Source organism: Gopherus evgoodei, chromosome 1, assembly GCF_007399415.2.
Source record: "Gopherus evgoodei ecotype Sinaloan lineage chromosome 1, rGopEvg1_v1.p, whole genome shotgun sequence".
Taxonomy (NCBI): Eukaryota; Metazoa; Chordata; order Testudines; family Testudinidae; genus Gopherus; species Gopherus evgoodei.
The window spans coordinates 278394119-278421928 of NC_044322.1; the positions used below are offsets into that span (position 1 = coordinate 278394119).

At 38.8% G+C, this 27810-nt stretch overlaps 1 protein-coding gene and 1 long non-coding RNA gene across 12 annotated transcripts in view; one reads left to right on the plus strand and one right to left on the minus strand.

The window, feature by feature from the left end:
• The window catches only part of UHRF1BP1L (UHRF1 binding protein 1 like), an 80591-nt gene that overhangs the window by 46564 nt on the left and 6217 nt on the right, over positions 1-27810 (plus strand). For 6 of the 11 annotated variants that reach the window (XM_030548463.1, XM_030548462.1, XM_030548465.1 and 3 more), the window contains 14 exons: positions 16-205; positions 2193-2333; positions 2980-3150; positions 4492-4672; positions 5148-5231; positions 7906-8088; positions 8204-8322; positions 10473-10614; positions 11383-11576; positions 14964-16468; positions 17184-17359; positions 19002-19138; positions 20848-20998; positions 26446-26702. In XM_030548463.1, coding sequence (XP_030404323.1) covers positions 16-205; positions 2193-2333; positions 2980-3150; positions 4492-4672; positions 5148-5231; positions 7906-8088; positions 8204-8322; positions 10473-10614; positions 11383-11576; positions 14964-16468; positions 17184-17359; positions 19002-19138; positions 20848-20998; positions 26446-26702 — 3631 coding nt within the window. The other 5 variants (XR_003998470.1, XM_030548467.1, XM_030548468.1 and 2 more) reach the window with 5 other exon arrangements.
• LOC115644305 overlaps positions 11583-27810 on the minus strand; it is a 54836-nt gene continuing 38608 nt past the window's right edge. Inside the window, exons 2-4 of the long non-coding RNA XR_003998471.1 lie at positions 24176-25097; positions 15817-15921; positions 11583-12201 (exon numbers count right to left, since the gene is read on the minus strand). This is a non-coding gene — a long non-coding RNA (uncharacterized LOC115644305). The remainder of the gene's footprint in view (positions 12202-15816; positions 15922-24175; positions 25098-27810) is intronic.

Sequence of the window (27810 nt, forward strand, 5' to 3'; positions counted from 1 at the left end):
CATTTCACTTTCCAGTGAATATGGCTTTGCTGAAAAAGTGGTAGAAGGAATTTCTGTTTCTGTGAACTCCATTATAATCCGGATTGGAGCGAAAGCTTTTAATGCTTCATTTGAACTTTCCCAATTGAGAATATATAGTGTAAATGCAAACTGGGAACATGGTGATTTAAGATTTACTCGAATACAAGAATCTCAGCGTGGAGAGGTAAAGAATACCTTTTTGCTATTTGCTTCTGTCAACTTTGTAGTAAGGAAGGTAATTAAATTGTGACTTTATGATTTTAAACAAAGGAATGTGCCCTGGGTGTGGCTGGAGCACTTGTGCACGCCAGCTAGTCTCAGCTGCTCCCAGTTGCCCCCAGGACTGTGGGCAGCTCATTGTAAACTAGAGCAGCCTCTAGTTTATAGAAACTTCTAGTTTATAGATTCCACTCTTCTATAAACATTCCATACCTTCACAGATAGGTTATGAGATATGGGGGTGTGCTAAAGAAAAATCTCTTAATTGGACATTTCCTTGCTTTTAAGGTTTTGCATGGGTGAATGTTCTCCTTAAGCAACCTTAACTCTTTTCTAACCAAGTTATTTCTTTGTAGGAATTTACTAGTATACTGTACTCTTAATAGTCAAATTAAACCATTCCACTATCTCCTAATTGCTAGTTCAAGTAACAAGGGTATTATAATTTTTAAAAATTATAAGAGTACTAGATTAATGGATACCCTTCTCTTGTTTTCTGCCCTGTTCCCCAAATAATAATGTGCAATTGAGCTCAAAGTTAGACTAACAGTGGCAAGTTTATATTGAAAAATGATTGTTTCTCTAAGATATGTTTAGTTATCAGTCAATTGAACTTAATATTTTGAACTTTGACCATATTGTTTTATTTAGAGTTGGTTATTCTCAGCTGAAAAAACTTTCAGCCAGAGTTAACATGACTGATGTCTATCATTTACCGAAGGGCAGAAACTCAAAGTGAACATAGTAATGATCTTAAAAACACAACAAATGTTATCTGAGAAGATCAAAATGAGTCATCCAGACAAATCTTAACTCCCCTTTTTTATTCTTTACCCAGTATACCTCTTGTAGCTTATATGTAAATTAATTACCTGTTAATGAGAGTTTGTATCTATTTGTGTGGATGTTTGAAATACACATTATTTGCTTAAAATGTATGGGGAATTCCTTAGGACCTGGCTTTTGTTGTATATGAGCCTTATATACACATGTACACTACTTTATAATCCTAGTTTGTAGACTACCTAATTTTTAGTCCAGGCAGTCAGAGGTTCATGATCCTGAATAGGTTTTGAATGTGTCATTCCTAAATTTCTCAGTATGACAACAAACACTTTTACATTTAAAATCCCTTTTACTTACAGGGAATTGTCCTGAACAAAATTACTTGTATATAAGCAATGAAAATGCCTGTCTATTTCATTTGCTCTAAGTGTTCTTAAAGAAGGTAGGAGTAGTTTTCCGCATCGTCATCTGATTCCTTGCCTGCTGTATCCCTCATCAGCTCAGAGTTATACACTCAGTGGGATCCATAATATATGTAGTAATTCTCTTTAATTAAAAAAAATTCTGCCATCAGACCTCTCCCCTTCCCCAAACTAATCGACAGCACTGGAAATGAACATTTTGAGACCACTTGAAGAGTCCAGTCCACAGAAGAAACCAACATAAGACCTTTTTAAAAAAAAACTAAATGCTATAGAAGTGAATGAACAGACTTTATAACTAGATACACTATGAAAAATATAAAAATAATCCCTGATCTTAGAAATGACACTGTTAGTGGGTGCAAGGGAGGGATAGCTTAGTGGTTTGAGCACTGGCCTGTTAAACCCAGGGTTGTGAGTTCAATCCTTGAGGGGGCCATTTGGGAATCTGGGGCCCAAAAAAACCAACCAACCAAACAAACCTGTCAGGGACTGTACTTGGTCCTGCTAGTGAAGGCAGGGGGGTGGACTCAATGACCTTTAAAGGTCCCTTCCAGCTCTATGAGATAGGTATATCTGCATATATTTTTTTTTTACTTGAAGGGTCAGAGCTTTAATTACCAACAGTTTTAGTCAGAATATGGAACATGTCTTTTCTGTTGCTTCTAAAACTCCATAAAATGTTCTTATTCTTACTGGCAAATAAATTGGCATATTAAATTAATAGGCTTTGTTTTGTTTTAGGTATTAACTTTCAAAGAGATCAACTGGCAAATGATCAGAATAGAAGCAGATGCAATCCAGAGTTCTCAGCATGAAATCATGAGTGCTCCAGTTCGTCTGATTACTAACCAATCAAAAATCAGGGTTACACTTAAAAGAAGGGTAAATTTGAACACTTGTGAATCTGTGATATGTTTGTACAGTCTTTCATTTGTTTTTGTATTTGACATTTATTTTTACAAAACACTCTGTATAGGTAGGCACACAGCAGAGATTCTGCACTTGGACTACATAAAATATGGCACTCTATAAATTTAAGATATTTCATCTTATTTTTCTGAGGAAGCATCATCAACAGACTAGTTTACCAAGCTCAGTAGTTAGACCTATGCAATGGACAAGAAATAGAGCAGGCAAAATGTTAAGATCATGGGGTTATATAGGTTTAGCTAATGGTCTAATTTGACCTGTATTGCCTTTATTTGTGTTGATGCATAATGAGGAAGAATTCAGCTTATTTCTCAGGGTTTAGGTTGAGTATGCAGGGTAGGCAGTTAGAAAACAACATTTTTTTTTTGTAAATTGAGCATATTTGATATGAAAATCCTTGAGAGACTGACACAGAACTTCAAATACTATTTTACAGTCATCTTTACTTGAAATATTAATTTAATCTTATGGAAAAAGTGTCACATGTCTTGTGTACCACGTCCTTTGCATTTTAACTTATTTCTTTTCAAATACTCATTTCTTGAATCAAATGCAATATTCCCAGTTAATTTTTAAGATTGTTTCATTTATTCAACAGTTAAAGGATTGCAATGTAGTGGCATCAAAACTGGTTCTAATACTAGATGATTTGCTATGGGTTTTAACTGATTCCCAGTTGAAAGCTATGGTACAATATGCCAAGTCTCTTAGCGAAGCAATAGAGAAATCAACTGAACAAAGAAAAAGCTTGGCTTCTGAACCCACACAGGTAAGCTAATTGGTTGTCATAGTAAAGTTTTAGTAAATACAGATACTCTAAAACACCATAATAAACAATTAGTTGGTTTAATTTATTTTGGAGAGCTTTTAAGTTATTCATTTTTGATCAACAGTATCAGATTTTGCATCTTAAATCATGCTAAAAGTTATCATAAGATCTGTCAATTCTGAGTATCATGACAAGGAAGTAAATTATATTTATTAAATGATGTATTTGGAATATTTAGACTTCTGTATTTATTTCAACGGTTGATTAAATGTGGTGTATAGTGCTGTGTTTACAATAGGAACCATTTTCTGCGTTTGAATTCCAAAATATGTTTAAAGAGAGACTTACACACTAGAGCAAATTTTGAGAGAAAGGGAGGATACTTACACAAAATTGAAAGTACTGGTATAGTTTTAGTTCCCATTAGTGTTACTGAAAACTGTGTTTTAATATGAGCTTTTCCTCTAGCAACCTAGCCTCTCTTGTTTGAACTTGGAGTGAAATCGTAAGTCTATATTTGATAGCATAATCTGTTACCATTGAAGTGATAATGATGTCACAAATAGAATATCGTATTATGCTGAAAACCTCTGCATCCTATAACATACATAGCAAGACAGGGCTTTGGAATCTTTTCCCCTTCTTTTGCTGTTCATGAGGAAGCAGAGAGACTTCTCTCACACCACTACTGTGGTCTGAGGTTGAAGTAGCCAAAGTGTCCCTCAATGAAGAATAATGGCCAGTGAATCTGCATACTGACAAATCCACTTTCAAGCTCTTCAATCCAACCTTACTGCATGGACATGTAGCAGGCTGGCACAGGGACGAGTTGGGGAACACACTCTGTACACCAGCTGCATAAATCATCTATCACCCTCTCTCACCATCATACAGCAGAAATCCTGCTGAGTTGGGGGCCTTCCCAAACAGAGTAAGATTTGGCCAATCAGATGTGACTGCAAAATCAAGTAGTAGTAGATGTGCTGTAAGAGAGCAAGCTCTCAAACATAAGTAGCACTGATAAGTGGTAGACATGATAAGAAAGAAAAACAAACATAAAAAGATGTTACTATGAAGGCTGACTAAATGAAGTTGCTGGCGTTGAGTACTTGCAGGAAATGCAGTGCCTTAATCAGTAATTAGGGGTGAGATTTTCCAGGGCACATACAGCAGTTGGGCATCTATCTCCCATTGACTTTCAGAGGGAGTTGGGAACCTGACTGCTACTTGTGCCTGTGAAAATCTCCACCTAGAATTGTTTTTACATTTCAATCTTAAAATGTTTGAAGTTCATGCTTCTAGGGAAAGTTTCTCTAAAGTTATATGACATAATTTTTTCAGAGTTCCATCCCTGCACCCACCTCTCAGCAAGTGAAAACACACCAGGCTCCAGCAGCACCTGATCAGAATGATGCAATTGTAAAGCTGTTCAGTGATTTTGATGTTAAGGAAACTTCTCACCACTTAGTAATTTCTCATTTGGACCTGCATATATGTGATGATATTCACTCTAAAGAAAAAGGTAACAAAAATTTCCTTTTCCAAAATTGTTTATATCCTCAAACTTATTGTAAATTGGAAGACAGATTGAGAAGTCTGTTAATGTTTGTATAGTCTCTCTTAAATAACCAGAATAAAACTATATACAAATGTACATCCAAAGAGCCACATAGTCATTTTTTCTGTTGCATAGCAGGCTGCTTTATATTTAATGGACATAGAAAAGATTAATAGAAATTAAAGAATCAGGATTTTTCAAAAGTATTTCCTTGATAGTAGCACCAGAGTTTCCAGCTACAAATTTATTGGCCTTATCTTAGGCACTGAGGGCCCATCCTGGCCAATTAGGCCAAGATATGCTACTGCAAAGTTATTTTTGTGATACCTCATTTTTTGATCCAATACTTTTGGCCATGGTGATTCACTGTAATGAAAAAGTGAAAACTTACTGATGTAGGTCAGGCATCTACATTGCTAAATACTGCCTTCTTTTACAGAATCAAACAGAAGTATTACAGGAGGAGCTATGCAGATTTCCTTTAGCCAATTAGCTGTGGACTACTATCCTTTTCACAAAGCAGGTATGTGATAAATATTTATTAATATATTTATTAATTGTATTTTGGTTTTAAAGATAAAAATTAGTCAAATGTACAGAAGACATGGGCAATAATATTTCTACAAACAAGTATTTGAAATATATACTGTTAAGGTTGGTTCAGTACATTCATATCGATTACATATGAAGTAAAAATACTGAGAACTGAACCAAAATTTTATACTCTAGCTCTTTAAAGCATAACACTTTTGTTTAGTTAACAAAATATTTTGGACATAAATACAGTTGTGTTGGAACATTATAATCCATTTCATGAGAAGAAAGACGACACCAGGATTTGAATGTATTAATTTGAAATTTAAGGGAGAGCAAGGTACAATCTACTAGATGAGCAGTTCTCAAACTTTTTGTTGTTGATTCCGCACTTGATTCTACAAATGTGGTACAGAGATTCCCCAGAATTTCATTAGTGCGCTTAATTTTGTTATTGTGCTACTATGGAATGGTAATGAGCATGCCATGCAGCCACCATATTAAGTCATGGAAGAATTGATTGACTCGCACCAGAATTGAAGCTTGACTTGCTAGTAGTAAATTCCAGACTAGGATTTGTTGCAAATCATTTTGGGCTAATAGATTTTTCCAGAAATCTAAACATTAAAAAGTCCATTTTTTCTTTAATGTCCATTGTTAACTTTTGGCCAAAAGTTACCTTTAAATTTGGGATTAGCTACAGCTTGATATAATGGACCTTCTTACATGGACTAGGGCTAGCAGTTCTTTTCTATTGTTTGTCTTGGAGGAGAAGAAATTGAGATGTTTCTATCTAAGCTACAGTTATATTAAAAACAGAAATTCAGGATAAGTTGCTGGATAAGAACTGGATACTGTTGTGTTGGAAGGTGTTAATGGCTGCCATCAGTCACAGACCTGGTTAAAGTCAACGGGTACAGTAAACATCATTTGTTCAGGCTAGATAAAAGAGGAATTAAATGCCCTTACTGAAACAGTAGAAGCCAAGACATTGACCAACATGGCAAGGCCTGAGCAGAAGCTAAGCCAGAAGTTGGGGCAATTGGTTGGTTGCAGCTGTGTGTCAGAGGTAGAAAGGGACCAGAACAAGCAGAGAGAGTAAACTAACAACAAGAGAAGCAGTTATGAACGTGCCCGGGAGAGGGAGCAGTGACAGTGCTTCTTGGGGCACAGGAGTTGCTAGAAAGGCAAGCTGGAAATCAGTGTTCCCTCTAATTTTTTTCCATCCATGTGCGGAATGAATTTTGTTATGTGCACCATATCGAAGTAATGTGTGGATGTGTGCCACCGGTAGAAACAAAAAACCTAGATATAATATGTATTTTTAAAAGTTACCATAGGGATAATTACTCCAGCCAGGACAAGTTAGGCATTTTAGAACTCATTACTCAAAGAATTAAGTTTAAGCATGAGAGAGAAATAAAAATTATGAAATGCGTAGACAAGTCAAAAAACTAAATCAAGATACGTTGAAAGAAGTATCAAGTAACAACAGCAATCATGCAAGTATGTGTTGGGAGGTGAGTGTGAAAGTGTGTGTGTGTGTGAGAGAGAGAGAGAGACGCACGCTGTTTGTGTGTGTGAAAGAGAGAGACATGCACTGCCCTTTTAAGTATGCTGCTCTTTTAAGTAGATCGGCCCTCAGGCCACGTCTACACTACAGCATAAAATTGAAATTATTAAAACCGGTTTTATAAAACTGGTTTTATAAAATTGATTTTACGCATCCATACTAGGGCACATTAATTCGGTGGTGTGCGTCCATGGTCCTAAGCTGCCATCGATTTCTGGAGCGGTGCACTCTGGGTAGCTCAGTAAAAGAATGGGACCAATAACTTCGATTTCCGTCTACACTAACCCTAAATTGATATAGTAATATCGATTTTAGGGTTACTCCTCTCGTTGGGGAGGAGTACAGAAATCGATTTTAAGAGCCCTTAAAGTGCCTTGTAGTGTGGACAGGTACAGCGTTCAGCGTTAAATCGATTTAACGCTGTTGTGTGGACCAGGCCTCAGCATTCAAGCCTGCTTGCTCAGACACAGCAACAGCTGCCAGCAAGCTCTCTCCGGCCTGAACCCTGTCATGTTCGTCTGCCCTGCTCTGTGGAGATGGAGTACAAGGGAGGGAGACACTTTGACTTCAGCGCCCCTCCCCCTACTCTGCATAGCAAGCAGGTGGATCCTGGGAGCAGCTGGCCAAGGGCTCCAAGGCAGAGGGCAGGAGCAGCACAGCAGTTGGGGGAGGACATCTGAAGTGTATGGCACTAGATAGCCTGTTGGGCAGCTGTGCAGATTAGAGGGAATTTAGCTGGAAATTGTGATCAAGGAAACAGCACTTTGAGTACAATCTTTGTAGATGGCACTAAAAAAAATGCCTGACTCATATTATCAATCTCTTCTCTTAATGGATACAGTCTAGCAAGGCCCTGAATATTGCCTAACCGCTCAAGTCAAGGAGCAATTCTGTTCTTGAGGTCAGTGAGGAGTTTGTCAACTAGTGCTATTACTTGCCATTTACATTACCGAATAGTCACAAGATTTAGTGCAATCACATTTTGAAGAAAATCTGAAAAGTTTTCAAATGTTTTTTCAGTTTGTTAGAAATACATTTCAGATGGAAACTTTTGTATTAGTTTTGGGGCACATACGTCTCTCTCTTGTAGAAGACAACTGCAGTCACTGGATGCATTATAGTGATGCCACCAAAACCAGAAGCGGATGGGCCCAAGAATTATTACATGAGTTCAAAAGCAATGTTGAATTGCTTAAACAGGCTGTGAAGGATCATAATATAGATACTCCAACTAAATCCCCACCTCATGGTTCTCCTCCAAACATACAAACAGGTACTTTGTCTCTGTTCACATGTTTTATTGCTTACATTTAATGTTCACTGGAGACACAGTGTATCCTAACTCAGATTGTTATTTTAAATGACTTTGCCATTCTTGTTTCCTGCAGGCAAGGAACACCAGATACCTGGAACTTCTAGGGCTTGTTCTGTATCTCCCCAACAACCAAAGGATAAACTCATGTCCAGTCCTGTTGTTGTTAGACTTGCAGATTTCAATATATACCAGGTATGTTTCCTCCCTTCCCCCCCAGTTGGTGAATTTGGGGTCGCTTTGTCCCTTGACTGCTTTACCTCTCATGTATATTAGCCATAATTTTTAACGCCTGATCCAAAGTCCACTGATGTCAATAAGACTCTCTCCATTGAATATATCAGTTATTGGACTAGACTCTTATGACTTGCTCTTGTTTTATATTAAAATATGAATATCAATGGGATTTTTGTCATTGATTTAATGAGAGTAAGACTTTGGATCTGCGAGGGATTTGCTGTAATGTAAAGACATCACCTACAGATGCTGTAGTTTAGAATCTTATCCTTTCATTGTGTCATGCGGAGTACTCAAGGGATTCACTGTTTTAGTATGTAGTTTTAGACTTCTCATTTTTAGGGTTTCATATTCCCTGTTTAAATATATGCTGAACTGATTTTCCAGTGTAATGTTTAAACTGATTTAACATTTCATTATTAATATTTTTCTTCAAGTGATATTTTTTTAATGAACTTTTTGACATTCTTTTTATTTGTTATTTGCTGCTGTTTTAATTACTCTCTCAGGTCCAGATTCATTTTCACAGGCATAGGAAGGGGGCAGCTGCACCAGAAGAGTACTTATAGCCATTATCTCCTGGAGATGGTATTGGGGCGGTGCTCTGCTTGGGAAGGCAGCTCTAAATTTCAGCTGCTAGCAGAGGATGCCTGAGATCTATGCTCCGTCAATGCATCTTCCAGACCCCCTAACCTTGCCCCTTCCCAGGCTTTTGGTGCTATGCCCGCTCTAGTCTCCCTGTTAGAGTGGAGGTTGCAGCTTGCTTCCAGAATCTCACATTTGGATTTTAAATATTTTTATACACTTCAGTATTTGCATAGTTATTTTATGTAATGTTTGTTTGTTAGATTGATAGACGTTTTACATTTAATTTGCTTCTTTTCAGTTGCTTTACTCTCTCTTTTTGCCATCTCTCTATTATTACTTCACATTGTTGTTGTAGGACAGCTAGGAAGCTACTTATTTTAAGTTGATGTAATTGTGAAAATTAAGTTTTGTATTTGTGAATTTATATTTTGCCATAGTATTTAGAATTATTATAGGTATTAATACAGACGTGTATGAAATTTAAGTTATCTGAACTGGGTGAGAGAGGTTTATACAGTTTTACTTGTGTACAATTTCCAACTATACTTCTGCAAAATCAATAAAACAGAAACCAACCAGGACTATATATTTAAACACTTATTTTAAAGCTATATTGAAGGTAGGAAGCTGACATACAAAAGCACTGGATGCAAGCGTTTTTGGTTTGGCAGATATTTCTTAAGTTAGTCCACACTCAAATCTTAAGCAATCAGAAGAGCCAGATGTGTTACGTTTGGTACATAAATTTTTTTTTATTGTTGCATAATTTACTTTGGATGCAATTAATGTAAAGTTAGTGTAACATTTATATTGTTAAAAGCACAAGTGGAGAGATGTCGTTCTACTAGGACTTGATTCTGCTACTCTGTGGCCCTCAGGGTGTTGCTGAGCCCAAAGAATCCTGCAGTAGCGTACTGAGCACCCTGCAGAGCAGCATGTGATCCCAAGCTTGTCCCTGGAGAGATGGCGCACAAGCTGCAGTGCACATGGCTCCAGAACAGTGCAGAGAGAGGGGAATTTTATCTGTAGTTGCTTCTCCAGCTGGCTGAGCTGGGAACACCATGGGCTGGCCATCTTTCAGGCAAACCTCATCTCCGGCAGACCTGCCTGTATTTTGGCAAAGCTGCTAGGTCCCTTCAGGTCCTTGCCTGATTCTTGTCTGTGTGGATATCCCCTTGTCTGCTGCTTGCACCTGCTGCTTCCCATACACACATGCACAGGGACTATAGTGCCATGCCCTGACTCCATCCATCACCATGCCCCTTCTGTCCTCTGTTAACTCTCTTGGAGATGAGTGCATGCAGACTGCCTCTATTACATGATAGTCATGTATGCATTGCTCTCTGCGATGGGTGCCATTGGGAATCTACATCAGTGGGGTTACCATGCCAGTGCTCAGTGTGTTGCAGATCCCATATGTGAGGTTGCACTATCCCTTGCACCACTGGCAGAATCAAGCATTTTTAATGACTCTCAAAAATAGTTACATATTGAAAAAACTGAACATTTGTCTTTTGCAGGTCTCTACAGCAGACCAATGTCGTTCTTCCCCTAAAACTCTGATTTCTTGCAATAAAAAGTCACTTTATCTTCCACCAGAAATGTCAGCTATTCATATTGAATTCACTGAATACTACTATCCAGATGGAAAAGACTATCCTAGTAAGGTTTTTTTTCTGAAAAATAAATCTCTTGCATTATTTTCCCTTTGGCGAAGCCTAATGGTAGCTTGAGACCTAATGGAAATATTGATTCAAGTTTGACATTCAAAAATGGTGAAAAGCTTTTTGCACTGAATTAATTGTAAAATTACTTTTGTGAACAAAACACTTCACCATTTTACTGATGTTTGTTCCTAGCAACACATTTAAAGCCTTGATTTTTGTAAATACTACATTTTAAGTACAAAAATGTGCATGACATTACCCAGAAATAAAATACTAATTCTACTCTCTCTCTCTATATATATATATACACACACACATTTTTTGAACATTTGCACTCCTCTGCTGTACAAAAGAAATCAAGCTATTGCAGACCTACCAAAGATGTAACAAAAGGTCTGCTAGAGTTATTTTAGTAACATGTGACAAGGTTCAACATTCTCTCATGTAAGGAAATCCCAGCAGGCTACCCGGGGATGATGCTCGGGACAGAGGCTCTTCTGTGGCCCTGCCATTTTCTGTTAACTGTGGTGCCCACCTCATTTTTATTCTATTTTAATTTAAGTTTTTACATGCAGCGATTGAGACATCAGAGAGAGTTTGGAGTGATACACTTAGGCTCCTTCAGCCTACCCTTTCCCATGGCCAGAAGAGTGGGTTTTCCCTTTCTTCCATGGCAGAAAGTAGAGGAGATGATATCTCTCTGCATTATTAAGCTAAAATAAATTTTGTTGTTTGCTGTAATTTTGTTTTGTCTCTTCCTCAGTTCCATGTCCGAACCTTTATGTGCAACTGAATGCTCTGCAGTTCATTCTGGATGAAAGAAGTATTCTTTGGCTAAATCAATTTGCGTTGGATGTGAAACAAAGTCTCAATCAGTTCATGGCCATGTATAAATTAAATGACAATTCAAAATCTGATGAGCATGTTGATGTTAGAGTGGATGGACTTATGTTAAAGGTACTGTATGGAAGGAGTATTTGGGGATTTTTTGAAGCAAAATACATTCTCTTTATCTATGAAAAGACTTATTAGCCAAGTAACGAAAAAAGGAGAATATGATGGTCTAAGGAAAGATGTGTGAGCAGAACAGAGGACATGGTGTAAGTAGATCACCATCTCTTCTGGACATAGCCCCTTGATGCAAAGTAGTCAGTAGGTTTGGCTAAAAGTCTCATTCAGCAATGCCAGGATGGCCTGTTGCCAGAGTGGAAAGTATGCCTGGATCGCATACTTACGGTTCAGATCTCTATATGTGCAATTGTACCTCTAATATGCAGAGAACAGTAGTAACTTGCCATCGTTTTTTAGTTGTGAGATCTACAGCTTTTTGAGGGGTGTCATGTTATAAGAGTGTCTTCTTGACATGTCTGATCATGCCTTTTTCCTGCTCTTTGTAGAACTGCAGCTGTTTGGTGGTGATCCTTTAGCATTGTGGCTCTTGAGGGGAGAGTGCAGGTTAAGCAGTCTTGTTATGCACAGTGAGAATTTTTCCTTTTTTGTAGTAAGATGCTACAGACTTCTCCCCTCTGCATCATGAAGCTGTAAAGGCCTTATGAAATTCATGTACTAGAGAGATGAACTCCTGAAATATAAAGATATGATCAGTTATGAGTTTGACTGTGCACTTTTGAAATTCATTTTAGTTGGCTTTCAGCTGAGAAACAAACACGATTTCAAAATGCAATTAAATTGTCATAAATGCACCGCATAATAAGTTTATCCCTGTGAATGGCAAGGAAAACTCAAAGAAAAGGAGAAACAGACTCCATAACTGCCATTTTTACAGATATTGCAATATTTAAGGCTTATCCGAATGAGGAGGTAATGCACTTTACCACGGTGTGATTTCTAAAGCATGCTAATGTGTTGCACTTTAATTGGTTTGTGTAGACCCTGCTAATGCATTTTAACATACTGCTAGTTCAAACAGTATTACATTAAAGTGCTCTAGGGAACCTTTAGTGCACACTAGCAGGGTCTACTCAGACCAATTAATGTGCAACACCTTAGTGCATTTTAGAAATCACACTCATGTAAAGTACATAACCCCACCATGTAGACAAGCTCTTAGTATGAAAGTGTGATGCTTTAAATGAAACTTCCTAAATATGCATTTGATAGGTATATGTAATAATAGATATTGTAAATTACCCAAATATTGATTATGAAAATGTACTTATGGTGTAATGAATACTTACTTACAAATTTGGGATCTAACCCAGCATCCAGTTAATTACATGAGTAACTTTACTCACATGAGTAATTCCATTTAAGATAATAGGACAAAGTTACTTATGTGCTCCACTGTATGATTCCCTAAGCCCTAACATTGCAAATGGATTCAGCCATGAGGATCCATATACAGTAAAAGCTGTGTTATGTGGCACTTTACCATCCGGAAAGCTCTATACACCCGCATTTCTGCTCTTCATTGAAAGTTTGGTTTATAGTCTGGGTGGTGCCAGGCTGGCAGGTTACCTACCTGCCTCCACGTGGCTCCCCAGAAGTGGCGACATGTCACTGCTGCTCCTAGGTGGAGGAACAGCCATGAGGGGTTCGGAGTGCGGAAGTGGATACAGAGCACTGGCTTTGGGAGGGAGTTTGGGTGTGGGAGGGGTCTAGGGACAGGGGGTTGGGGTGCAGGGTGCTGGAGCTGGGCAGCGCTCACTTCGGGCGGCTCCCCGCAAGCGGCAACATGTCCCTGCTGCTCCTAGGCAGAAGCGTGGCTAAGTGGCTCTGCCCACTGCCTCCGCCTGTAGGCGCAGCCCCTGCAGCTCTTGTTGGCCACCATTCCTGGCCAATGGGATCTGTGGAGCCAGCGCTCAGGGTGGAGGCAGCACGCAGGGCTCCTAGTCACACCTCTGCCTAGGGCAGTGACTCTCAACCAGGGGGTCTTGCGGCTCCCTGGGAGTCTGCAAGCTGGTTTCAGGGGGGCCGCCAAGCAGAGCCAGTGTTAGATTTCCTGGAGTCCAGGGCTGAAGTCCTGAGGCACTACCCAAGGCCGAAGCCAAAGCCTGAGCAATGTAGCTTTGTGGGGCCCCTGTGGTATGGGGCCCCATGCAATTGCCCTGCTTGCTACCCCCTAATGCTGGCCCTGGCTTTTATATGTAGAAAACCAGTTACTGTGCACAGGTGCATAATGGGGTTTTTATAGCATGTTGGGGGACCTCAGAAAGGAAAAGGTTGAGAACCCCTGGCCTAGGGGACGTGTCATCTCTTGCGGGGAGCCAACCGAGATGAACGCTGCCCAGATATGGCACCCTGTGCCCCCAGCCCCCTGTCCTGAGCCCCCTCCTGCACCCAAACTTCCTTCCCTCTTACTTAACTGGAATTTTTCACTTACTGGCACTCCCCACTATCCCAAGAGGCCGGATAACAAAGCTTTTACTGTACCTGGATGGTGTCCCATTGATCCCACTGGCATTATGTGTGGTGTCAGGGATCTGTGTTGGCAGATCCTGATGCAAGATCAGGGTCTAAAATATTATTTCCTTTTACACTTTGAATGTAAAGATGTGGAATTTGAGATTATTCTAGCACACTGTGGAATACTTCAAGGTTTTAAGAGTTCTAATAAATGTACTTTTATAATAGCAAAAAAAATGTTAATGCAACGTTAAGGCTGAGATTTTAATCATACAAAACTTTTGTATTGCACAATACTGAGCAATCATGTAATGAAAGTTCCTTTTGTATGCATGTGGAAGGAGAGTTAAGATTTCATGTTCAGCTAATTTAGGGGTTCTCAACCCCTCGGGGTCGTGAAGTTATTACATGGGGGGTCGCAAGCTGTCAGCCTCCACCCCACTCCCTGCTTTGCCTCCAACATATTTAATTATGTTAAATATACATTAAAAACACTTTTTAATATAAGGGGGTCACACTCAGAGGCTTGCTGTGTGAAAGGGGTCACCAGTACAAAAGTCTGAGAACCCCTAAGCTAACTTTAAAACAGTTGACCAGATTTTTCATTAACTGTCTACAAAATCACTTCTGAGCTGACCTAAAGCATTAGAAACTTCAGCCCAGTGTAACCATCCTGTGTATTTCAAAAAAGAAAAGCCAGAGGCCCTGTCATGGACATTGCATGGACATTGAGATTCATAGCAATTTTCGTATGAACAGGTTTGTATGAGGTGGCCTTGGTAAAAATTTGGGGAACCCAGATGAAAAGGTGCAGAATCAGGAGCCTGGCCTCTCCTGTTCTGTATTAGTGTACATGGCAGCCTACAAAACTTTAATTTCATCTGTTTATTTTACCTCACATAACTATTGTTTTCTTTAAAACTGTGTGTACCTTTATAATCTATTTTGTAACTAGATAAATATATTTTTCTATTGCAGTTTATCATTCCCTCTGAAAAGAAACCTGAAATCCATAAAGATCAGCCACGTGCAATTTCTATTCAGAGTTCTGAAATGATTGCTACAAACACAAGGCACTCGCCAAACTGTAGACACTCTGACCTGGAAGCTTTGTTCCAGAACTTCAAAGATTGTGAATTTTTCAGTAGAACTTTCACCAGCTTTCCCAAATCTCATGACAGTTTTAATCTTCTGCACCCAATCTTCCAGAGACACGCTCATGAACAAGATACTAAGATGCATGATGTTTATAAAGGTTATGTCACCCCAAAGCTAAATAAATATGCACTAAAAACATCTGCTGCCACTGATGTCTGGGCTGTGCATTTTTCCCAATTTTGGATAGATTATGAAGGAATGAAAAGTGGGAAAGGCCGACCAATAAGCTTTGTGGATTCATTCCCACTCTCCCTTTGGGTTTGCCAGCCAACGAGATTTGCACAGTCACAAAAGGAACTCTTTTCTTATTATCAGACACCTTTTAACATTCCAAGAAGTGACTCTAGTGACCTAGCTAATAGACTTCAGCGCAAAAAACTTTTGAGGGAATATTATAGCACTGAGACAGAGCCCTTGACCAATGGCATTCAAAAGCTTCATCCTTCAGACAGCACTTCAGGAGTTCTGTCTGCAAGTTCTTCCTCTGATGCAGATGTACATGTCCTTGTTCATATTCAAAAACACGTGAGCATGCAAATCAATCATTACCAGTTCCATTTCTTATTGTTGCTCCATGACTCCCTTGTATTGCTCCTGGAAAACCTAAGGAAAGATGTGGAAGCAGTGACAGGAAAACCTGCACAAAAAACAGATGTGTGCATTGGGATCTTACTTGAAAGTGCAGAAATAGCTCTATTGCTCCATCCAGTGGCTCAAGCAAAACCCTGCAAGTCTCCAGTTTTGGAAGAAGAAAGTCTCATGGCAGAAGATCTTTCACCTTTGGAAAATGAGGAAACTCTTGTATCAGAGAGTAAACTAATAACTAATGATATAACACAGACTGGTAGTGTGGATATTAATTATGTAACTGAGTCCGCGAGCACTGAGGTTAACAAAGTCATTTTGATGGACCCCCTTCTTTTTAAATCAGATAGTGATATGGATTTTCAGAAGGGAATGTCATTTTCAGATGATGCATTGGATACGTGTTTGGGGAAAACAAATGAAGATTGTAGTGGACTTTTTAGTAGGAGTGATTCAGAAGACGTTTGTGTAGCATTAAGTGACAAAAGTAGCTTGTATTCTAGGGATTTGGTGATAGGGGTTTTAAATAACAGAGAAGATTCTGTTGAGTTATTCACTGATAAAGAGGATGATAAAAGTATTTTTTCAAATATGTTAACTGATCAGAAAAGTGGAACTGAAGGCTCTCCTGTTAAAGTGGCAGACTTAGAACCAGAAACAGCCTTACAATCTGAAGAGCTTGAAATCAACAAAGAAAAAGTGTCTACAGTTAGAATGCCTCCAACCCAGTCTACATTAAGGTAGAAAAGATTTTATATTTTAAGTAGTGAGTTCACTCTTTATGTCCCAGGAAAAGTTAGTTGATAGTACAAGTCAAATAAAATTAATAATTGCCATAGATCAGGTATTGGCAACCTTTGGCATGCAGCCCCTCAGGGAAAGCCGCTGGCAGGCAGGGATGGTTTGTTTACCTGCAGCATATGCAGGTTCGGCTGATTGCAGCTCCCACTGGCCATGGTTCACTGCTCCAGGCCAATGGGAGCTGTGGGAAGCAGCACTGGCCGAGTGATGTGCTGGCCACTGCAATGAATGAATGCTCTACTTTGTTTACCTCCATTTTTTTTTCCCGTAAGGCGGTGTTTGCCAAACTTGGGATGCTACTTGTGTAGGGAAGGCCCCGGGCGGGCCTGGACGGTTTGTTTACTTGCTATGGCTACGGGTTCCACCGATCACAGCTCCCACTGGCCACAGTTTGCTGCTCCAGGCCAGTGGGAGCTGCAATCTGCGGAACCTGCGGACGGGACAGGTAAACAAACCGTCCCGACCTGCCAGGGGCTTTCCCTACACAAGCGGCGTCCCAAGTTTGGGAAACACTGCCCTAAGGATTACAGAATTATTTTGTATTACATACCAATATTTTCTTTAATTTTGTTCCTGTGTTGGAGGATTTTGATTTCTTTTCTAGAATTCTTTTCATTTTAAGTAATAATTTCCTAATATCTTTATATTAAAAAGTGGAAAGCCTAAGGAACGCTGCCAGTCCAACCTCCCTGCATTCTCTGTTTCTTATAAGAACATGAAGAGAAGTCCATCACAAGTCTCTTTGGATACTATTTCTATTGATAGTATGATGTTAGAAGAACATTTGCTAGAGAGTGATGGAAGTGACAGCCAAAGTTTTATGGAGAAAGGTAAACAAATTTAACAAAATAATTACATATAATACATGAAAGTATTATCTAATAGTGTGCTAACAGAATATAGTGGGCTAAATTCTGTTTGGTTTACTCAAGCAGTTCTATTTACTGCACCAGTTGGTGGCACCAAATATTTTCCTACTTAGATGAAAGATATAGTTTAAAAATAAACAGAAAATTGACTCCGTTATTACCTCTTTCAAGGGTGGTGGTTCTGGGGTTTTTTTTTGTTGTTTTTTGGGCGGAGGGAACCAAATTATACTGTTGTTGTAGGACCAGGAATTCCTTGGAACTACTCCTATTAGTGGACTGTAGGCCAGCAGTAGATGTTTGCAGGATTGGACTCTAAATTATGGTGGTGTTTTACCATTGCAAATGTGTATCAAGATTTTCGGTTTTTAAAAATGAGGGGATGGGTAAGTGGTTTTCTTTGGCATTAATACCAGCAATTCTAATAACCAAACAGACAAATTTGACTCTCTCCTCATGGTGCAGTTTGTATTTATTGGCTGAATTCTGCTATCAGGTGGATGTCCAACTTCTGATTATTTCAGTGGGAGCCATTTGTGGGTATCTGAGGGAGAAATTTGGCCTGATGTTGAATATCTGTTAGTTTTAGATAATCTGTAGTACTGTGGGGTTATGTAAATTATGATGAGCTTCTAAGAGAAGGCCGATGAAATAATTTTGTTAAAAAGTAACATGTACAGTAGCAAGACTCTAAAAAGGTCAGTTTCCTCTGTACTCCTATCTTCCATCTGAATAGAAAACTATTCTCAGCCCATATGTTCTTAACAAAATAAAGCTTTAACAAAAGGAAATAATATAGCCTGACTGAGTATCTCTGTAAACAGAAGAACTATAGCCACTTACACTAAAGGCTTTGAAAATGTTATCTATACATATTTGGCAGTTCAGTGACTTTTAACAAACTTCTCACAGGGTGAAATTCACTTCTGTTGTGGAAGACAAGAGCAGGACCCTTCTCACCTCTCCAGAAGTACATGAAATGGCCACACAGGGGGCTTGTACATCCCCTCTGCACTGTGAAAGATCTCTATGCCAGCCCATGTATACTGGCATGGAAGCCACAATGAATTGACTGCATTAGGCAGGAAAGGGGTCACATGTTCATGTGGATCCAGGATCCTGTGTAAAAGACATGGAAGAGCTATAGGTTCTATTCCACCCTATAGGCTGGAATAGCAAGCAGTCCACACCATGGCTGCATGGGTTGAAGGGGTGGATTTCATCTCCTTAATTGCTCCATCATCATGCAGCCTGAATACTTGGACTCAGTGTATATGGAGTGGATTTCACCCAAAGACAATATTTTGTGAGAGAGCGATCAATAAGAACATAGACAAATTAAAACATTTTCTTCTGTGTTGCCAGTGCTAACTAACAATCAGTTTGCCACATGAGCTTCGTGACATGACATAAAAATCAGTATGCCTATTATTTGACTAATTTATTTTATTAATTATAAAGTTTTGTTTATTAATAATTATTCAAATAAAAACTTTTGTAAAAGGTTTAAATATTATTACACATAGTATCTTAATATTAATGCATGAACAATTCAGATTATATTATATTGACCTTTCATATTTTTCCGATGATATGCATATGGAAGCTATCACAGGCATGAATTACCAAAGGCCAGCAGAAAGCATGCAAGATGAAGTCACGGGAGTTGACAATTATGGTGGATCATCTCCAGATGCCATCAGTGCAGCTTCAGAGAGTGCTCAAGAGACTAATGAAGAAATGGTAATGTTGTTGAAATTCATTAAAGGAGCGAGTTTAGTAAATTAAACAGTAACTGACATTAAAGTGGTGCTGAAATATTTGTTTTTTCTTTTAAAGGTGACTTGAAAATTAATTTTTTAAAATTCATTAGCTATGTAGATTTATATTCTGAATGCTCCAATAACAGATAAGGGTGAATTAAAACACATAATTGATTTTAGATTTATCTTCTTTTTAGGGTCTCTGAAGTTGAAGACTAACTACTTCTGTTCCAAGTAATGCCCAGTATGTACTATGCTGGTGGCATTACACCCACTTTGGAGACCTGGAGTATGGAGATATCCTCTTGAACGGTCAGTTAAGTGGCTTTTTTCTTTTTTAATATATGGCATGGTTTTGTGAAATTTTTTTAATATGAATATATATATATATAACTCAAAGTGTAGAACATATTTACTGTAATCTTTGTGTCACCATGCCCTGTAGTTTAAAAAAAAAAAAAAAAAAAAAAAAAGCCACTTTTCTAACCATCTCCCCTCCCAAGGCAATCTTCATGCACTGATAGAGTTCCATGGTGGTTGCATCTCCTCTTTTTCTATTTAGCTGTCTATTTATACCATGCTCATCACTGTGGTTATCTGAGTTTCTTGCATAGTAAATTGTCATCATAATTCAGAGTAGTAATCTTAGGGTACAGGGCACCTCAAAAAAAAAAAAAAAAAAGAAAAGAAATGCATGCTTTTGAAATCAGTTTTGTGCACACTTCCCTCCTACACTTTCTTTGGAGACATTCAGCATATAACTCTACAGTTGCTGAGTTTTTAAAAAACACTTGCAAATTATCTCTTTAAAGAAAACCTTTCTTAACAAATGATTAGATATATACACTTATGAGTAAGTATCCTTTTGGGTCAGTTTTCAGTAATAGTCTTTACATTTGTGCATGTAAATAATAATGTATGAAAACAGAATGTGTGTGTGCAAATTCCATTTTAACTTGTAGTTTTCTATTTGTAGAAGATGAGTTGAGGCTCCTTAGAAAACTTGGCCCGTAATTATAAAAATAATTACCATATATTTCAAAAAGTGGCACTAAGATTTGACGTTTTGCAGCTGTTGACTACATTTGTTGCCTGACAACAAGGTATAAAATTTAATAAAATAAGAGGAAAGGGCAGACTAGTAGAAGAGCACAGTGCATTACTGTGCAGTGTCAGAGTTTGGGACTCTAGTTAGGGTTCCTCTCTCTGGCTTTGATTCAGCATTTGAATGGTGTCAGCTACTCACATGCTTAATATAAAGCACATGCTTAAGGTACTATAGGTATGACTAAGACAGCATATTCAATGTTTTGGGGGAACCATTTCATGTTGTTGTGACCCTTCTGGCTATTTCCAAATCAGTATTGATGGGCTGCAGGGGGAAATAGTATCTGCTTTTCATTGTGCATCAACTAGTTTATTATAAGGTGGAAGATGAGAAAAATAAAAAGAGGAAAAATAACTGTTCTTTGGGTCTCTGAGTACCTCTTTGGTGAGTGGGGGAAAAAGTGGGTGAATAAGGAGCTTGAATTCCAAAATGTTTGTTTGAATTGCATTAATATGAGTTTCCTTTGGTAATATTTGAATGTAAGCTTGTTGCATTGTTTATATTTGCCACACTAATAATTGAAAGTTGTAATTTAAAAAAAATTAATTTATAATCTCAGTTGTATCTTAACTTGTTGATAGATGTCTGTTGTGGTTTTTAAAATCTTTGGCGTTAATGGTGAAATTGACATCAAAGGTGAAGACACAGAAGTATGCCTTCAGGTGAATCAGGTGATACCAAGCCAGTTGGGCAATATCAGTGTTCGACATTATCTTTGCAACAGAACTGTGGGTAAGAATTAACAAGAGATTTCAATTCCACTCTCACTATTGAATTTGAGTTGAAAAAACATTTGTTTTTACTGTGAAAGAGTTATTGGAAGTTTTATGGTTGTCCTCCCTCTAATACATAATCATATAAAAATATCTGTATTAGCCTTGTGATTCTATTCCAATTAATTTCTTTCCTAATTATCAAGCAGTGAGTGGGAGGGGAATAAAAATAGAACTGCTCAGGATGGTGTGAGTAAAAAAACAAAACTAAAACCAAATGAATTACATTGAATTCTGCTGATTCACTTTTTATGAGATATCCCACATTAGATTGTTGATATTTGATAAAGCTGGAACTTCATTATTATCACTCTCAAACTTTTTTTTAAATTTGAGTATTTCTTGGTCTGGTGAGCCTTCAATGAGATCAGATCATTCTTTACTTCAAAATAACTTTAAAAATTCTAGTCTGTGGAACTGCATCTCAACATCCACACTTCTTGTTAATTTTAAATATCTTATTTAAGGAAAGTTACTATCTAGCCCTGTACCTGCACCTAGTCTAGAATCACTTTTGCAGTAGGTCCAAATATGTCTTAAAATAAGTAGAACTCCGTAGTGGTATGTGTCTCTTGAATGTATCATGTGAACATCATTGGGACCTTATTTCAATTAAATTCATTGCCTCTGTCCATAAATCAGATGCACAATTCCATAGAGATCACTAGTTCTGTGGAGCATGGCTTCGCTTCTTTAGAGGCATCCCAGGGTACATTGCAACAAAGGAAAATCCCATGGAGCTTGGGATGTGTATGAGGGTGTAACCTTGGTAAAAGCAATGTAGCAGAAGGAGCTGGAAGACACTTAGAAAGTTACTTTCTTGGCAAATGCATAGTCAAGTATAGTTGGGGAGGATAAGGGATAGCATAGGGAAAGAAATGAAAATAGAAATAGGAAAAAAATTATGATCCAAAATCTGGTTCCTGGTTAGTCGTACTTGAATGACTTTAAATTAAATCCACCTGTAACTGTTTCTGATTTCCCAGTTTGAAATTGTTGGAATGTACTTAGAGAACTGGAGAGGTTTAATTGAAAACATCTAAATTAATATTTAAAAATAATCCCTCTGTTGTGAAAAGGATAAATTTGAAGTAAGGGCCAGAATTTCAGCATAGTTCAATTGACTTCACTTGAATTATATCAGCAAGCATACTTCAATTGCCTACCATCTGAGCGTCTGGGCCAGTCAGTCTACTCTCTAATCATGATACTCAATGTGAATAGTATAGTACAGCTTAAAAATATTTGAGTGCAAGCCTTACAAGTTATAGCTACATAACAATCAGCCAGTAAACTGATTCAGAAGGATTTTAACTATTCTTTTTGGTACTAGTTATTTTTAGTGTGTTAAACCTGAAGAGATAATAAGTAGGGAAAGGATCTATTTCTTTTGCATAGCAAATGGATGAATATTGAAATTTTATCTAATATTTCCCTCAAGTGTGTGAGCTTCCTCTTATAGAAATGCCCAATTCAGTGTGTCAGTTGCCCTCCAGTAGGTAGATATATTGAGACTAATAATCAGAAACTGCTGCTCTATTTTATTAGTACACACTCCTGTTCCCATTGAAGTAATGGGAGCAGCATCTGGCCCTTTATTCTAGCTATTAAATTGTTTCAGTTTTCTGAGTACCAGTTACTTTCTTTTTTACACATTAAGGCATTGATTCGGGAAAACATCCCTTCTTCAAGTGGTTGCACACTTGTATTCCACTCAGGTTTATTCATGTCCAGCACACCAGAGCCAGAGAGTTTTCTGTAGCAGTACCTGGTGGGGTGGCACACATGCCTGGCACATCCTTATGGCCTCTTCTGCGGCTATATAAGGGTTCTACTGCCCCGACCCCCTTCAGTTCCTTCTCACCATCTGTGGCCTGAGTCAGAGCTACCCGGGAGGTTTACCTCACATTTTTTTTCTGTTGATGCCTCATAAGCTTGTGGTGGCGTTACAGCAATAATGCTGGTGCTGGAACTGTGTCAGTGAATTCAGCTTTCTGCTTTTCCTGTAAATAGTACCCAGTAGTTAGGTTTCCTTTATTGTTTTAACTATTATGAATTAGTTTTTGGTGTGATGCACCGATGGCATGCAGCGCTCACCAGACTTCAAGCGCTGCTTGTCTTGAGAAGTGTCTGTTCACAATAGTGACCCCTCCATTCTCTGCCTTTTGTGCCTCAGTAAGGAACATATTAAAGAGAGGTGCAGTATCTGCCATTTTTTTAAAAAACAGAACACAGACATCCAAAAATCTAGGCCTCAAGCAACACTTTATGAAGCAAGCACTGAAACCTGCCTCGGAATCAGGGCCTTCAACTGCACACCCTGCCTCTTACATGTAATCTGTTATGGAGGCTGCAGTGATCTCTGACAGATCCCTGGACTCAGACTCTTTTCCTTGGAAAAAGAGAGGTCAGTTGCCGTCAGGGCTTCCCGGAAAGAAGACCCAAAAAACATATTGGAGCCCCTCCAGACTGAAGATATGTGGTGGTGGTTCTTCTTTGAAGGAGGACTGGAAACATTCTCGGGACTCCTTGGGTACTCATGTACAAGTGGGCCGTCAACCTCTCTCTCCCCAGCACTGCAGCGGGAAGGTATTGGTACTGTACCATCAACTCTGGTACTGGCTATGGGATAGCTGTTGAGTCTAGTACAAGAGAGACCGTTCCAGCACCAGCATTACTGGTGGTACCACCATCACAAGTTTGTGGCATCAAAAGTCTGTGTCTGTCTTTCTCTCATGGATTCTTCCTGTGGTACAGGGGTCCTTTGAAGTGAAGGCATCTCCTGCTGCTCCCAGCCCATCTGGATCTTTGGCTCCAGTACAGAGATTTAGTGGTATCAGTGCTGGTATCAACCAAGAAACACGACAAAGACTAAATCCTGGCATCATCTTCGGCACCAATGCATATTGTGTTGGTACCAGTGTGATCTTCGGCTTTGGCATCAGCCCTCAATCAACAAGTCACCTACTTCCATGTGTAAGTGTTGACAAGTGACAAGATTCTGAGATTAGTAATGGCAGGACAACATTATCAATACACTTCTTTTGTCCAGTCCTCAGCCTCACACATATTTATCAAGTACATGGCAGTGGTGGTGGCCTACTGAAGGAGAAAGGGGATTTGTGTCTTTCCTTACCTAGATGATGTGTTAGTGCAAGGTAGATTCAAGCCCCAGGTTCTCTGCCATGTCCAGCTTATCTGTCTTTTCCGTCATCTAAGACTCATGCTGAACAAGAGAGAGTCCACAGTAATTCCCACACAAAAAATCAAATTATTTAGGCCCTACTCTATTCTACATATTTGATGGCTTTTCTCCCACAGGACAGTTTTCAGACTATTTGCCAGTTATGTGCTTCTCTCAAGTTATACCCTCTCAAGTTATACCCCACCACCACAGTCCAAGAATGTCTAGCGTTACTAGGCCACATGGCCTCATATACTTAAGTGACCCTGCATGCCAGGCTATGCGTGTGCATCCCTCAGGGGTGGCCGAAGTTAGTCCATTGACTGAACAGACACCGGTTGTACAAGTTGATCCAGGTTCCTCCTGGGTTCCTAATAATGGTGGATGGATAAGAAAAACATATGCAGAGGTGTGGTATTTGCTTGCTGCCACCTGATCAAGACAATCATTATTAATGCCTCTCTGATAGGGTGAGGTGCTTTCAGAGGTGGGTGTAGAACCCAAGCTTTGTGGATAGTGCAAGTAGCAGCTCTTCATTTCAATATCTTCGGGCTTCAAGCATTCATAGTGCTTGCTGTGCTTTTCTCCCTCACATCAAGGGCTCACCAGTACAGATACTCATCGACAATACAACTGCAATGTACTGTCTGCACAGACAGGGAGGGGCATGATCTGAACAGCTTTGTCAAGAAGCGATGAAATTCTGGCACTTTTGTATCAGGGAAGACATTGGTCCCATTGCTGCTCACTTACCTGACTCCCAGAATCAACTGGGCAACCATCTCAGCAGGACATTCTCCTGGCATCACAAAAGATCCCTCAAGAACAGTGGGCTGAGGACCATCTTCAAAGCTTGGGGTATTCATCAGTTGATCTATTCACAATGAAAGACAATAAGGAGTGCCATCAATTTTTCCCTCAAGTGTGTGAGCTTCAGGATCTAACGGCAGGACCTCATGTATGTTGTTTTCCAAGATAAAGAGCCTTGAGGCCTCAGTCTAAATTTTTAACCAAAGTAGTTCCAGCATTCCATCTCAGCAAACCAATATACTTACCTGTTTTTTTTTCTCCTGAAGCTGCAAGTAGTGATGAAGAGCAACTTCATACTTTGGACATAAGGTGAGCACTGGCTATTATCTGGACTGAACCAATCCTTTTAAGTTCTCTCCTTGGCTTTGTGTCTCATTTGCTGACAGTAGGAAAGGTAAGGCAGTTTCAGCACAGACAGTTTCCATGTGTGTTACTTCCATGACGGCATTAAACACCCCTTTCTGGAGAGACTGTTAGCCTGAACCCTCATTGAATGGGCCATTTCAGCAGCCCTGCAAATGTCCAGCATGGGGATGGCCCTAAGAAATACTACCATTTGGTCCCTCTGTGCATACTTTCATGCATTGTTATGTCGTCATGACTGCTTCAAGATCTGATGCGAATTTGGGAGAGCAATTCTGCCATCGCTACTTAAGTAGACTCCGAGCCCTACCTCCTAATAGTATTGTTTGTGAGTCATCTGAGTGAAATACATGTCTGCAACCACTTGAAGAAGGAAAAAACGGTTACTTATCTTTATTGTGACTGTTCTTTAAGATGTGGTTTGCATGTGTATTCCACAACTGCCCATCTCAAAGAAAGAGAGCTACAATACAGGTAAGTAATCATTTTGTTCAAGAGAGCACTTAGTTAAATGCATTAAGTACTCTCCTGAGCATGGATAGACTAGTGCTTTCCTAAATCATAGTCTTAAGTAATTTATTCAAAACAAAACAAAACAAAAAAGCTTGTGATGGGCTTGGTTTTGTATTTACTGTGCATACAGATCTCCCACTGAAGACAACACAAGTTTTGCATGCTGAAAGAAGGCAGGATCCTTATATATACATGTATACTGTTATGTCTATTACAAGCTATTCGTATGTACCGTTTATTGCTCCTTGTACTACTTTTAAATTAGAAATTAAGAGATGAGAAAAAAGGTGATAGAAAATTGCTCACAATACATTATGCGTATGTACTATTAAAATTCTGATTTATCTCAAGTATGGGGTTTTCTGAATAAAAAAGTGGAAATTGGTTAATTTGTTGGAAAACTAGTTATGTTTCTTCTACTCCTGTGATTATGTAACTACAATGCAGGTAGAAATGATTGCATACTGATTCCTTATTGGAGTGCTTTTTGTGTGCTCTAAAAGTTTTAATCCTAATTTTGTTTTCTTCTACACTAGGTTCCGATCATAAATCTGTGGCTGGACCAATTAAGTCATCACCTGAAATTAATTTGAGATGGGAAAATGGGCCAAGTGCTGTAGTACACTCTCTGCTGGCTGTAAAAAATGGCTTTCTACAGTGTCACGTGGAGAATTTTAGTGCTGAATTCCTAACATCTTCCCTCATGAACATTCAGCATTTTCTAGAAGATGAAACTGTTGCAGCAGTAATGCCTATGAAGATTAAAGTTTCTAATACAAGGATTAATTTAAAAGTATGTTAATTAGGAGCCATTTTGCTTTTCTTAACTGTTTAGACTGTATGTCCTTGTTTCTTTACTGATAAGTTAGTAATCTGGATATAGTTAACTTCAAAGAAACTCATATCTTATTCTTTAAAGTCGTAATTGGATATTTACGATTAGATAACACTAAAGCAATTTTAAAAATCCATGAACTGGGTTAGCTCAAGGGCTTGCCTAGAAGTAAATTTGGTGCATGACCAAACTGGTTATAGGAATTAATATTTTATACTTTTTGTCTTTTTTTTCCTTTACCATGTCATAGTCCCCAGAATAGCAGCCGCTGGGACTGTAACAGATAAGGTGTTCCAATTTCCCAAGGGTAGAGTGAGCCTGTTGTTGCTTTGCAGTAGCACCTGCTTTCCAATCAAAATCAGCATTAACAGAGACGTATGCTATAGGCTCATCAGCCCTCTTTCGAGAATAGTTGTGGTGATGAGAGCTTAGCATAGAAGGAGGAAAGAGGTTATGAGGGCTCAAGTTCATTTCAGCTTGCCTACTAACTAGAGCCCAGATTTCATGTTCTACCCTACCTAGAAATATTTACTGAATAATACAAGCCTTTCGCACTAGTGTGGCTTAAAATAGCAACATTAAGAGAATACTGCAGTGCAGTCTCCTAGTTTTTCCCCTAAAACACTTCAAGCAGACAATGATTTCACTGAGGGGCAACCAGAAAGGCTATGATAAGTGTAAGGAAGGTTTGGTTTTTTTTTGTTTGTTTTAAAAGAGATTTAGAGTTATAGTGTCACTGCTGCCAAAACCAAAAATAAAAAACCCTCAGACACAAATAGCCTTGGAAAATTTCAAAACAGTGAGAGATGCAAGGAACGCAATTCCCAAATTTGAGACCCAAGATAGGAGGTGCCTAATTCTACATTTGGGGCTCAAGCATAAACTGTGCCACACTCAAGCTTAAATTTAAGCACTGCTTTAAGTTGCACCAGCTAGGGCAGTCTCCATTCTGCCAGCTCAGGCATGCAACTAAGTTCTGATTCCCTCCCTGTTCCATCAGCTCCTTATATGATGGCCCTACAACATCTTAGGATTGTCTGTGCTAGGGAAATTTTCAACTGCTTGC